The sequence below is a fragment of the Fulmarus glacialis genome, unplaced genomic scaffold, assembly GCF_000690835.1.
Source record: "Fulmarus glacialis isolate BGI_N327 unplaced genomic scaffold, ASM69083v1 scaffold4146, whole genome shotgun sequence".
Taxonomy (NCBI): Eukaryota; Metazoa; Chordata; class Aves; order Procellariiformes; family Procellariidae; genus Fulmarus; species Fulmarus glacialis.
In genome coordinates, this window is record NW_009218570.1 from 10,403 (window position 1) to 22,891 (window position 12,489).

Here is a 12,489-nt window from a genome sequence, read left to right on the forward strand (position 1 = left end):
TCTGAAATGCACTAATTACAAGGTATCTGCAGACAGAGCATCACATCCCATTGCAGTCAATAAATCAGCAGTGGTAACAATGAAAGGAAATGTGAGTGCTTCTCCAGCTGAGAAAAAACACCCAGGACTAGTGTCTTTTCATGTAAGTGTATGGCAGGAGCAGAGGGTAACCATGTGGTTAATGAAGCTTAATGAGTATAAAGCCCACGGAGACAACTCTTATTTTGGTGTTATTGCTGGTGTGTCTGTCCTCGCTTTCATAAAAAGAGTGTGGTGATATCTAAGAGTGGCATTTCGATGCCTGAAATGCTCCTCATATAAATAGAACAAGCAGATCAGCATGACCAAGTGATAAAATTACCTTCTGGTCTTCAGGAACTTCAGCATGCAACTGTGCTATAGGGACCTCAGCGTACCCTTCTTCACAGCACAAACAAATACGTTTGGAAATGGATCTGGAGGAGACATACAAAGAGGGAGAGAATACAGAGGGGAAAATTACTCGAGCTGCAGCCGCAAAGTTGGTGAAAAAGGCTTTTCTCGAAGCCCTGAAGTCCAATGACTTTGAAACACTGGAAGAGCTCTTGAGCCAAAAGAAAATAGACGTGGACACAGTGTTTGAAGTGGAAGATGAAAACCTGATTCTGGCATCCTACAAACAAGGTAAATGTGGCAGCATTCACCAGCCAGGAGGCAGATGGGTTTGAGTGATTTTCAAGAAACTGTGGCCTTTTGTCTCTTCTGAAGCTGCAGCGTAAGTTGATTCATAGGCATTAACATCTCAGGAGGTTCATACGGCTGCGGTCACAACAGTAGGGGAGCTTGTCAGCTGTACCTGCTGGGCTTGGTGGAGGGCAGGCCAGAGACCAGCCTGAGCCTCCGTGCCGCCCCGGCAGCTGCTGCAGCTTCAGGGGGGTCCAGAAGGAGGACTCCTTTGCCACTTCCTTGCAGAGAACTTGGGTGCAAAGCCCAGAATAGACACGTGCAGGCTAAGTGTGGTACATACTTTTCTTGCATGTACCCAATGGTCACATATGCAGACCATTTAGAAACATAAAATATTAAATCTCTTCAATTTTCAGTTTACAGTAGTAGTAGAGTGAATTATCCCTAGCTCAGGAGAGGTAAGGAAATCCTGTGGACCTTGGATGTGGCTGGATGGGAGGAGATTTATTTTTCAAACTGACAGAAAGTGAGGATGTGCTAGTTTATCAAAACAGAAAAATCATCTGGAAAAACACACTACATAGATATCTATTTTGGGGTGTAGAAAACCCAAACCAGTTCTCATCTAGACACTGGTTGAGTTTCCAAAATCTTACAACTTAAAGCAATAAAACAAGTTTGCTCTCTGCTAAAAACAACATACTTCATGACCTACTTGCTAACAGACTCTTTGTGTCTCTAGAAAAGAGTAATGATCAACCTTTGCCAGAAGTTAATCATATGTGGAGATAAACACCCCCAGTCTCAGCAGCACAGCAAATGCACTTTTCTGTGGCATAAAGAAGAGACAGTATCCCACCTCTTCTCCTTTTCTGTGTTTACCTCTTATTTAATGTTTGGCTCCTGTTCTTTTGATTTCATTAGGGTGAGGATGATGCAGTCATGCCATACTTCCCCTGGGGACAGTGTCTAAGCTAACCCACACAGTGATGAATGTATCTTAAAATACTTTTTCTTCTGTTCTCAGCAGGCTGAGATGCATTCTGGTTGTGGTTTGAGACTACAGGATTAATGCATAGATTTATAATTGTAAATAATTTGATTGCAAGCATTAACCTGTCTCTTTTGGAGAAGTCCCTCCTTTCTCCAAAAGGTGGGGAGGTAAATGCAGCCTATGGTGTAAATCACAGCAGTGTATTCACTTTTTTTGTCCAAAAGGCAGAAGGCACTCTCTCAACTCTCGTGCAAATTCTACTTTTATTCTGAATCCCAGATAACCGTGATTTGGGAGGGGGATTTCCTTGAGGAGGGAGAAGGGAGAAAAATTAAGCCCCACCATCCCGCCATTCAGACAGCCTGAGCTTTGCCACAGTCCTGAGCGATGAAGTGGAAAGGAGATGCCATGGGTGACAGGGTGGCTTTGCTGCTTCTCTTCCAAAGAAGCTGAGAGCTCCCAAGGACCTTACATGCGCCATGGTTTTTTCATGTTTCTAACCAAAGAAACAGGCAAGCTGAACGGGGCCTGCCATGGAGCCCACGTCTGCTTCCTGCTCAGTGCCTTGTCCCCATCCTTCTGGGCTCAGAGATGTCTGCGGGTTTGGGAGATGCTCCCTCAGGACATCTGAGCACAGCTCACCCGCAGCAGCACGGGCAAAGGAAATAAACGCTGGTCTCAGGCAGGGAAATTGTGGCTATATAAAGTGATAACTTGGCTTTTAAGGATCACTTTCCTGCTGTTATGTACCATTTATGGCTCACATCTGGCCATAAACATGAGGCCCAGCTCCGCGTGGGATAAGCCAGCAGTGCTCCATAGCTCACCGCTAACAATCTGGGGATTGCTGCATGTGTATTCACATGGGGAGCTGATTTAAGAAATTTGCTCTGCTATATGCATAGACTCTGGGATATAGCCCACCTACTTAGTGCCCAGTTCTGGGTCATATGATGAAAAGGTTGTCTTACCGAAGCTGCCGACGTAACCTAGATAGTCAGCGGGTTGAGAGAGGGTCGAGCGGCTGCAGAGGAGCCTGTTGCCCTGCTTGGGCATGCAGGTGCCTCCGGGCTGCCTGCTGTTGCCATTCGCAGCGTGGGTTCCTTGGGGACTGGGTTTGGTAGTCCCCAAAATTTAGTCCTAGAGTGGGTGCCGCAGTCTGTAGACAGTTTCTCACCCCTGACATCTCACATGCTGGCACTAATAAATGTTTATATTGGTCAGGAACAAGTCACTGCACCCATGCCAGAGCAGGAGGTGCAGCTGCTGTCACGACTGTCCATTTTATAACTATAACCTTTCAGTGGAAATCTAGCATTTTTCAGAGGCATACAAGAACTGCATTACTGCCATCTACCTCAGAATATACTTGCAATTTAACTCGGAGGAAAGAAGAGCTTTAATCCGAGTTTCTCCCTGCCACCAGCACTTTGTTTTTATCTACCTCTTTCCTTCCTCTCCATCTTCTTTCTGTCTAATACAACACACATGAATACTGTAAAAACTGTATCGATATGACATTAAGCTTGAAAAACTATATACAACTAGAGATTCAAAAATGAAGGTCTGAATTAATTTGACCTCACTATACATCTTCAGTATTTTTTGCTGTGTCTTTCACATGATAACAGTATTCAACCAGGCATTTGTCCAAGGAGAAATAGATACATCAATGCCACAAAATTTTGCAGGCACATTGCAGCTACAATGCAGCTACTGTATCTGAAAAAAAAAAAGAGAAAAGAAAAAGTTTTAGACTTCTCCTGCCCTTCTGCACATCATTATTGTGTTTTACTTTTTTTAAACAAATGATTATAGTAATCACTTCTGAGACTGTCTCTGTGCAGTCATTAAGCATGTAGTCCTATTTTGGGAACAAATATTTAAGTGTTATTTGGTCTTACACCTGTTTGTAAGTAAAAAAAAAAAACCATTGTGAAATTTTCAAGAAAAATCCAAACGTTTTGGAGCCAGATTTCATGCTAAAGCGTCACTGCTTCTATTTGGCTCTTCAACCTAGTTTACATCAGCAGCCAAACTCCCCACTCCATGCTCCTCAGGGGCAGTAGTTGGCAGGAGGTCTGTGAATACAGCTGCAGCCACATTGCCAGGGGTCATCTATGTGCAACACATCACTCGAAGCCTGAATCCAGCTCCTGACATGCAAGATCCTGCAATCTCCCACGCAGAAACAGCAGGATGAGCTATCTGTTGAGTCACTGGCCCAAGTAAATGCTGCCTTCTTATTCCAACACTACCTTTGTTCAGCTGTTAGCAGGCTGAAGACCCCAGTTCCCCCATATGTTTTAGCTGGTGACATTTCAAAGGTTTTAAGCATTTTTTTTTTTAATTGAGTCTACGCAGGTCACAAGAAAAACAAAAGCTGCCTTCAGAGTATATCTATGTGGGAATTATCTCTCCAAAAGGCAGGCTATTCAGCACACATAGTAAAAGTGCTTAATGAAAATGAAGTTATGCTTGAGAGAACTTTGTGTGCACTAAACTGTATCTGGTGAAATTACAGTAAATTAAAGCAAAACTCCAACCTTTCCTTCCCCCTCAATTATTTTCAGCAGGTGGATAGTCCAAAGAGAAGTCTTTGCCAAGGATGGTAACACATTTTCACTTTGTACAGGGTACTGGCTGCCTAGCTACAAATTAAAAATATCCTGGGCAACCGGGCTTCATCTAGCTGTCATGTATGGACATCTGGAGAGTCTTTCAGTCCTGCTCAACCACAAAGCTACAATCAACTGCCGGCCCAATGGAAAAGCTGCAATCCACGTAGCATGTGAAATGGCAAATGTTGAGTGTCTCAAGATCCTTTGCAACCACGGAGCCAAGCTGAACTGCTTTTCAATGAGTGGGCAGGCGCCCTTGCACTTCTGTACAACACGAACTTCCATGCCCTGTGCCCAGCAGCTGGTTTGGAGAGGTAAGATAAAGCTCTGGAAGTTCTCTCGTGGCGTGCCCAGAGATGGCGGGCATGGTCTGTGGTTTCTCTCAGGACGCAATCTGTCAACGTATATGTGTTATTTATCCCTTCCATCCACAGCTGACTCGCGTCTTCATCTCTGACTCCTTTTCCCCATCTCTTTGACCAGAGGAAGTTTCTCCCATTCTAATTCCTCACCCCATCTGTCCTTCCCTCTCCCTGGCCACCCACCCTTACTCCAGGGTTGTTTCCCATTTCAGTGCCTCCAGCCCTCTGCCCCGTCAGTCCCTCAGCAAAAGCGCTCCTCTGAATCAGGGAGTTTCTATTTCTCTATTTTTTTTCTGTCTATCTTCTTCATCTAGGTTTACTATTGAGATGTTTTTACATGAAAGCGCACCCCTTTCCTCTTCTTTCTTGTTCACATTTCCTTGATCTCAGTAAAATTCTTCCAACCACTTGTTTTTTGAGACCTGGCCTTGAAAAACTGGATGCAATTTTTCATACTGTCTCTTCATTTGTCAGCAGCCAAACTCCTGCATCTCTGTAGGGATTGGGCAAAAAAGCCTATTGATACCAGATTTTTATTTTCCCAGAGTAAGATACATTATGCTACTAGTCATCTGTAACAAATGAAGCTATGAATAGATATAATTCTGGATAAATATATTGGTGTCACACACTGTTTCCTTAATACAAGGATGCTGACTCAGCACACAGTGAAAGACAGACAAAAAAGGTACAGCAAAGTCATGCAGTTCAAGTCTTAAGTTACAGACAGATTCCCCTATTTGTCACACTGTGTCACGGCAAATACAAATGCTTTCGGGGTTTTTTTGCTACATGTGTTGTTATTGAAGGCTTTTCCTGAGATGTGGAGCCCAAGTATGCTTTGTGGGCAAGGCAATCTGTAGTCCCAAGTAAATAACCACATCGCTTTCCTTCTGCTGGAAAGATACATATTATTTTGTTTGGTAGAAAGGAAAATAAATGCTGCCAGTTGTATCCTGCCCAAAGCAAACAGTCCTAACAGCAGGAGTTGAATTTGCTACCATGGAAAAGCTTAAAAGTCAAATGTAGTGTTATAAAATGTAGCATAGGATGAGTGCAAATGAAAGGATGTCTATGTATGCTTTCTCCAGCCACCCATACAAGCCACCCTTCAGCCCAAAGCACTCGGTAAACTCGAATCTCCATATAAGCTAAACGTTGAGACTCCAAACAAAGTGGGAAAGGTCTGGAGCAAAATGTGGCAGGTGTGCACACACACGTCGCAGCACCACCCAACAGCCGAAGCCAGGGCTTCGGCTAATGTCCCTGCACCAAGGTTTCCAAGATGCATCTCCCACCCTGCCATCTCCACTCAGTGGTGTCACATTGGGTCAATTCAGGTAAATGCAGTTTAACCACTTCTGGTTTGGGCAACTTGCCAACCAAGCAAACTGATCCCATGTTCGTTTACCACCTCCAAACTTAGATTGCTGATAGTCTCATGGACATCTAACACGACTAACACTCAACATGGCTTAACGGCATTAGCACTCAGGTTTTCCAGCCCAGAAGTAATTTCTGACTCCTTTTCCTCCCTCCCTGTCCTTACACTTCAGTCTTAGCGCAAGTTTGGCCACATAAGGGCTTTCATGAGCCCGGAGAGAATAGTGGCCACGCAGCGTGCACTTGCTCTTGCACGAGTACTTTATTGACAGTTTGCCAAGGCCCCAGGTTCAAGGAGCCCTTGTCTACCCCGCTGCGGCCATCGACATCAGCACCCTCCGTCTCTGGAAGCAGTCCCTTGACCCTCCAGCCTGCTGGCCCCGCTGTGGTTTTACGGTTCGGCTTTGCTCTGGGGAGCGGGGTCTTGCCAACCTTCCCCCTTTTCTAATAAGCACTGGTCAGTAATATTCCTACAGCCATTTGCATTTCTTTAGAGCTAATTGCTGGTAGCTGGAAAGCGGGAAGGCAGCTGGCCGGTGGGCTCAGTAGATGGTGCTGTTGCTTCAGCTGCCACAGCCGCTCGGCACGAAGCAACCAGTCCCCTTGCCGGCTTGCAAGCAGGATCCAGACCCTCAGCTGGGGACTTTGGCTACGGGTTTTTTTATATCATCTATGGATCTATCATAAAATGTCCTTTCTTCCAGGCTCGCAGTTAATGAGGTGCTGCAGGAAGCGTTCTCAGGGTATAGATCTGAGCAGAGCTGTTCTCCAGAGTAGGAGTAAAGCTGTCCTTTTTCCTTCAGTTCTTAATTTATAGGAAAAAGCATTTTACACAGAGATTTGGACCTGCATGTTGCTCCAAAATAGAGTGTTTGGATAAGGTCTTCTGCCAGCTCGGTGCCAAGCTCTCACATCTGAAGCTGGATCCAGGAACCTGGATCCAAGAACCTGAATTTTCTAAGGGTTTCTTGGAGGCTTAAGAAATGCAGAATCCATGTCCCTAGCTATTTGCATTTCCATGTGTGTCTTTCAAGCCAGTTGCCCACCCTCACCTTCTCCTTGAGTAGCAGAGCTCAAGCAGAGAGATGGCCAAACTAGGATTTCATTGCCTTCATTTTTTCCCATCATCTTTCTTTGGCAGGAGCAAATGTGAACATAAAAACAAACAACCAAGATGAGGAGACTCCTCTGCACATTGTTGCACGTTTGGGTATCCCTGAGCTCGTGGCCTTTTATGTGGAACAAGGAGCACACGTTGATGCTCTCAATGCCTACATGGAGACTCCCCTGGCCTGTGCAGCCTATTGGGCCCTTCACTATAAGGATCAGATATACAGCCCAGATCACCACCTCGTCTGTCGGATGCTCTTAGACTATAAAGCTGAAGTGAACACTCGTGATGAGGATTTCAAGTCACCGCTCCACAAAGCCGCCTGGAACTGTGATCACGTCCTGCTGCATATGCTGCTGGAGGCAGGAGCAGAAGCAAACATCATGGATGTCAATGGCTGTGCACCACTACAGTATATCATAAAAGTGACATCTGTGCGGCCAGCTGCCCAGCCTGACATCTGCTACCAGCTGCTACTGAATCATGGAGCAGCTAGGATATATCCCCTGCAATTCCACAAGGTTAAGGATGGCTTTGTGCGGTAGGGATATGGAGAGAGGTGATGTCTTGAATGGGAACGGGATCAGAGATCCAAACTTCAGGGTTTGGTGGTATCTGGATTTGCTGGAGTCTTGTAAACTATGCGCCCAGAATGCCCCAAACCTTGTGAACCAACCTGCTGTAAGAGCGGTATCATTTAACTGAAGTGAAATTACAGTTGCTAATGCCAGAAACCAGACTCAGATCCCATTTTTGTTCTTAACCAACCTGAAATGCCAAACTCTAAATGCTGGTTCAAGCCTAATTTTTCAGAGCTGATTCACTTTGTCATTTCAGACAACCTAAATGCCTTTGTCAAACCTGGCTCCATACAGGCTTAACTGGGTTATAAAAAATGCATATTTCATGGCCTCTACCAAAAATTGGAGATCAGACCAATTGATTCAGTTTGTCACTTCTGACCTTTAAAAATCTATTCAAATCTATTCAAAATGAAATGGATCTCAATAACGAGCTTTGGCTCATTCCCAGGAAATGTGAGAAATTAAGGGGAAATGCTGGGCCTGGGCACATAGTCGATGGAAAAAAAAAAGAAAAACAATTGCAGGATCCCTCCCAAAGAATTTCTAAACCTCTGCAAAGTCCAAGACAGTGACAGAAGTAGCTGACAGACTTCTTATATCACACAACTAAGTAAGCTCGCTGTAGTCAGGACTCATTCTCTCTCATCCTGTGCCCTGAGCAACATTTTGCAGCTTCTCTACTGTATAGATAAAGTTTCAACAAGCCAACCAACCAGAAGCCTTTGAATAAAATGCCAAACCTTTGGCTGTGCCCTCTTGAGCCCAGGATGAGCTGGCCCTGTCTTTAACAAAATAACACTTAGTTTCCTAGAGAGCATTTGAGAGCCGGGTCTGGGGTCTCCTCTTCCTGCCCCTGCCTTTCTCCTGTTGCACGGAGCGGGTCTCCCTTCCAAACCATCATTTGCCATCTGTAAAATATGTAGGATGATATTTATTCCAGAGGGATGTTCTGCAGTTTAGTTTGTGAAAGCCTGTCTACTGTGTGGGACAAAAATGTGCATCATACGGTGTGAACGGCAAAGTGTTATTCCCTGAGTGTGAGTGGCAATAGACTTTGTTTTTTTTCCTGCCGAGCTAAAGTTACTGGGCAGAGCAGTTGTTTCAGGGGCCTTGTGTGGTTTGGAAGCCTTACTTCTGAGCTGTGTTATTTCCCAGTCTTCCTTTACATTTTCCTGTAACAATGCATTTTTGATTCATATGATGGGATTTTTTCCGTTCCTGTGCTGCATGAACTGGAGCAAGGACTTTGTGCATGGCTTTGCCGGGTGTCGAGACACTCAACCTAGCTATGAACAAGTTATTTCCAGATTCAGACGATAAAGCTACCCCCATCAGCAAGCTACACTGCTCTGGAGAGCTAAGTCAGTGTTTCTGTATGGTGTTAAACGGGGGTGTGCGCAGCTCCACTGGGGGCTGGCCTGGGGTTTCTTGCTGCGCTTGCACTGAGCAGTGTAGACATGGCTCGTGTCTTTTGCATCTCCAACCTTATCCTCTCGTAATTCTTTGGCTGTGTCTGTTCCAGTGTGTCATTGCACAGTGCCAAGCATCCAGGCTAGCCCCAGCTTCTTGGTGTTCCTCATGGTTTCTGTGCATCCTGCCTGCAGGTGCTACAAGCTTGTCATTCCCACCCCAGAGCTGTGGAGGTTGTTGTCAATACCTACGAACACATCAAATCAACATCGAAGTGGAAAGCAGCCATACCTGATGACGTCTTTGAGGTAAGCTCTTAATGAGTTGCAACTGAGTAAAATCCAAGCTCATTATCTGCATTCTCTGTATCTGGCCAAAGAAAAGTAACAATGCTTTTGAAAGAGAAGAACACCTCAGAGGATTCAGGACTTCCCCATTTAATAGCACTCACTTGGCAAAAGCGTATCACTCGCTGACAAAAGACATATTTTTGAGAAAATTTCATTGCAACATTATCCTTTGAGCACCCCCTCTCAGGGATGCTCAGGAGCTCAGCTGTCCCTGCACTCAGCAAGTGCAAAGATTCTGGCTGTGATTGGTGTTTCTTCAGATCTGTCAATGCATATATTTATATTTTTTTTAAGTCAGCAAATGTTTTAGAAGTATTGTGTTACACGTGAATTACTACATACATTTAGGTTCTGTTGCATGGGTTTCTGTGAGCAGGACTCATTAGCTGCAAATACATGGGAGAATTTAAATGAAAAAGGAAGGAAGAGATGTTGTCAAAGGGCAAAATTGTGGGACAAACTACATACATGGACATAACTATGCCTTTACTTCAGAAATCCTCATAGTCCGAATCCAATATTCCAGTTTAAACCTATTTTTTTATTAATTCTGGGCTTTTTCAAAATTTTCAAATCAGTGCTGAAGTTAAGTGCACCAATATCTGCTATGCGTTACTAGTGATGTTTAGGGAACCCCATCTGTATTATAATGCAGAGTTATACAGCCAGAGAAACTGTGAGACTAACTGTTCTTTCAGGTCAGCTTTGTTCAGAAAAAAAATAGAAGAAACCATTTTGGGTGAACAAAAAATTAAATGTTAAAGGTTCTTTTTCACCTAAATATAATAACAACAACAACAACAACAATAATAATCATAATAATAATAGAAGCTTTGCTGAGCTACGAGTGTGATTAGAAAGGAAATAACTAATTCTTTTTCTCCAAACAAAAACTTTAATCTGAAATATTGAAACATTCTTATTTGGAAAAGTCTACAGTTGCTCTATGTGTTGAGATTGTCATTTTTGTTGTCAAAGCTGTTTGCCAAATCTGACATGAAATTGAAGAAAAAAGTGTTGTTGACACAAATCTGTACTTTTCAATACATAAAGTGTATCTGAAAAAAAGTGCAACCGGATCTGTCAAGTAGCAAGAATATAAAGTAAGGTCAAGTCACTCGTAGTTGCACGTATTTACCGTTTGCTTCTTTATTTCAACATCATTTGTAAGCATCTGCACTTTTCTTCTCATGGGGATACAATTTTATTTATTCCAAAAGGCCACTGGGGGGATGAGCAAGACCAAAGGTACTTTGCTGTTCGCAGCCCCAGCGAACTCATCGGTAGCACCGGCATTACGCCTCCTCGCTGCCCTGGGGTGAGGTTTACGGGATTAACTCGTCCACGTGCACTGACCCTGAGCTGGCTGCAGCGTCTGTTCAGATCAGGACTAACACCACAGAGGAGCCCCCACCTCAAACTGATGGGTATAGGACATACCAAGCCTAAAGGTTTCAGCGTGGTCTTTAACCTAACGCTGAATACTTGAGGCAAGCATAAGAATTTTGTGGAGGCATTTGGCTAAAGCAAGTCCCTGGTGCTTGATGTGCCTCCAAGGGACAGGCTGGCTGTGCTTTTTACCTTGTTTTGCCAAGGGCTGCATGTGGGCAGGGGAAAGGGAGGGGAGGAGAACAGCCTTATTGGCCTAAAACGCACTTGTGGTTTTTTACAGCGGCACCAGGATTTCTATGACTCTTTGTTCACTGTGTGCAGCAATTCACCACGGTCACTCATGCATTTATGCAGATGTGCCATTCGGGCGATGCTGTCAGAAAGGTGCCACCGAGGAGTCCCCTTACTCTCCATCCCCCCACCCATGAAGAAGTACTTGCTGCTGGAACCAGAAGGAATCCTCTACTGAGCCGCAGCAGCATGGGCACCGGCGTCTCCCTTCCCGGATCCTCACGCCTCTGCGGAGTGCTGGAGATCCAGGCACAACCCTGACGCAGTCCTTCGCTTTTGTACAGTCGCAGGCCAGCCTGAAGCTGGGCTGGGATTTACCGGCTCTCCTCGGAGCCGCTGTGTTTCCCTGCGCTGAGGAATTGCAGCTGCAGGCTGTGGGGTCACGCTGGGGGAGACAGAGCTGGAAAGGCCCCCCCCCCAAAACAAACGGAGAGGCGCATACTGCCATGCTTTGTTCAGCCTAGCTTAAACGATGCTTCTGCTGCCTTTGGTATTTATTCCACTGCCTGCTAGATAGCATTAGATTCAATCTGAACAACCTTTGATACTGTTTCACTGTAATTTTCTTCAGCTGTCATTTTGGGAGTAGAAGAAAGGATACCACCAAAAAAATAAGACCTTTATTAGCATCACAGGAATGCTTTCCCAGAAAGAAATGGGTGAACTGCTTTGAATCATGACCACAGACAGGATTTCAGTAGTTTCTGTATGTTCCTGTGGATTGACTTTCAATTCAATGTTAGTTCACTGTTCCCTACCCCTGTCTATTTTATAAAGCTTTGTCATAATAATATCCTTTTTGATTGTAAGATTTTGTTCCAGTATCAATCACAATATTGAAATCTGCAGCACTGAAATTTCTGTACATTGCTATTCATGCCCAGGTAGCTTTTAGCAGATGCTGTCTCTGTTTCTGCTCTCACTGTGACCGATGATAATTTAATGTCCTGATGTTGAGAAATGCAGGTAGAATGGACTTGCCCCTGTAACCTGCACAGCTGGGCTTATACCCATCCATATATCCGTCGGGATGGTGTTGGATGGGATCTGGGAAGAATATGAACCCTTCTCTTCATTGACTATAAAAGGAACCTAGCCTGCTAACACGGACTATACACCTCATTTTTTTGGCAGCTAAGCACAGGTGAGAGGAATCCCACCTTGAACAAAAGGTGTTTCCAAGATGAAGATGTGTTGGCTGTGCTGTTACAGACCTGCCAGTCCCCCTGGTTTGCTGTCCCTCTGCTTTTGGACCTGCCGGCGCTAGTTTCCCTGCTCGCAGGAAACCTTTACTCCTGACCGAGCTACTGTCTCCAGTTCAGCAG

The 12,489-nt window shown here is 44.7% G+C and overlaps 1 protein-coding gene across 1 annotated transcript; it reads left to right on the top strand.

Annotated features, from left to right (window-relative positions):
• The first annotated feature begins 379 nt into the window (after positions 1 to 379).
• On the top strand, positions 380 to 11,342 carry ASB4 (ankyrin repeat and SOCS box containing 4). The gene is made up of 5 exons (XM_009580064.1): positions 380 to 663; positions 4,296 to 4,595; positions 7,168 to 7,658; positions 9,326 to 9,439; positions 11,154 to 11,342. The coding sequence occupies exons 1-5, from the start codon at positions 450 to 452 to the stop codon at positions 11,340 to 11,342; spliced, it is 1,308 nt and encodes a 435-aa protein (XP_009578359.1). The 5' UTR covers positions 380 to 449.
• The last annotated feature ends 1,147 nt before the right edge of the window (positions 11,343 to 12,489 follow it).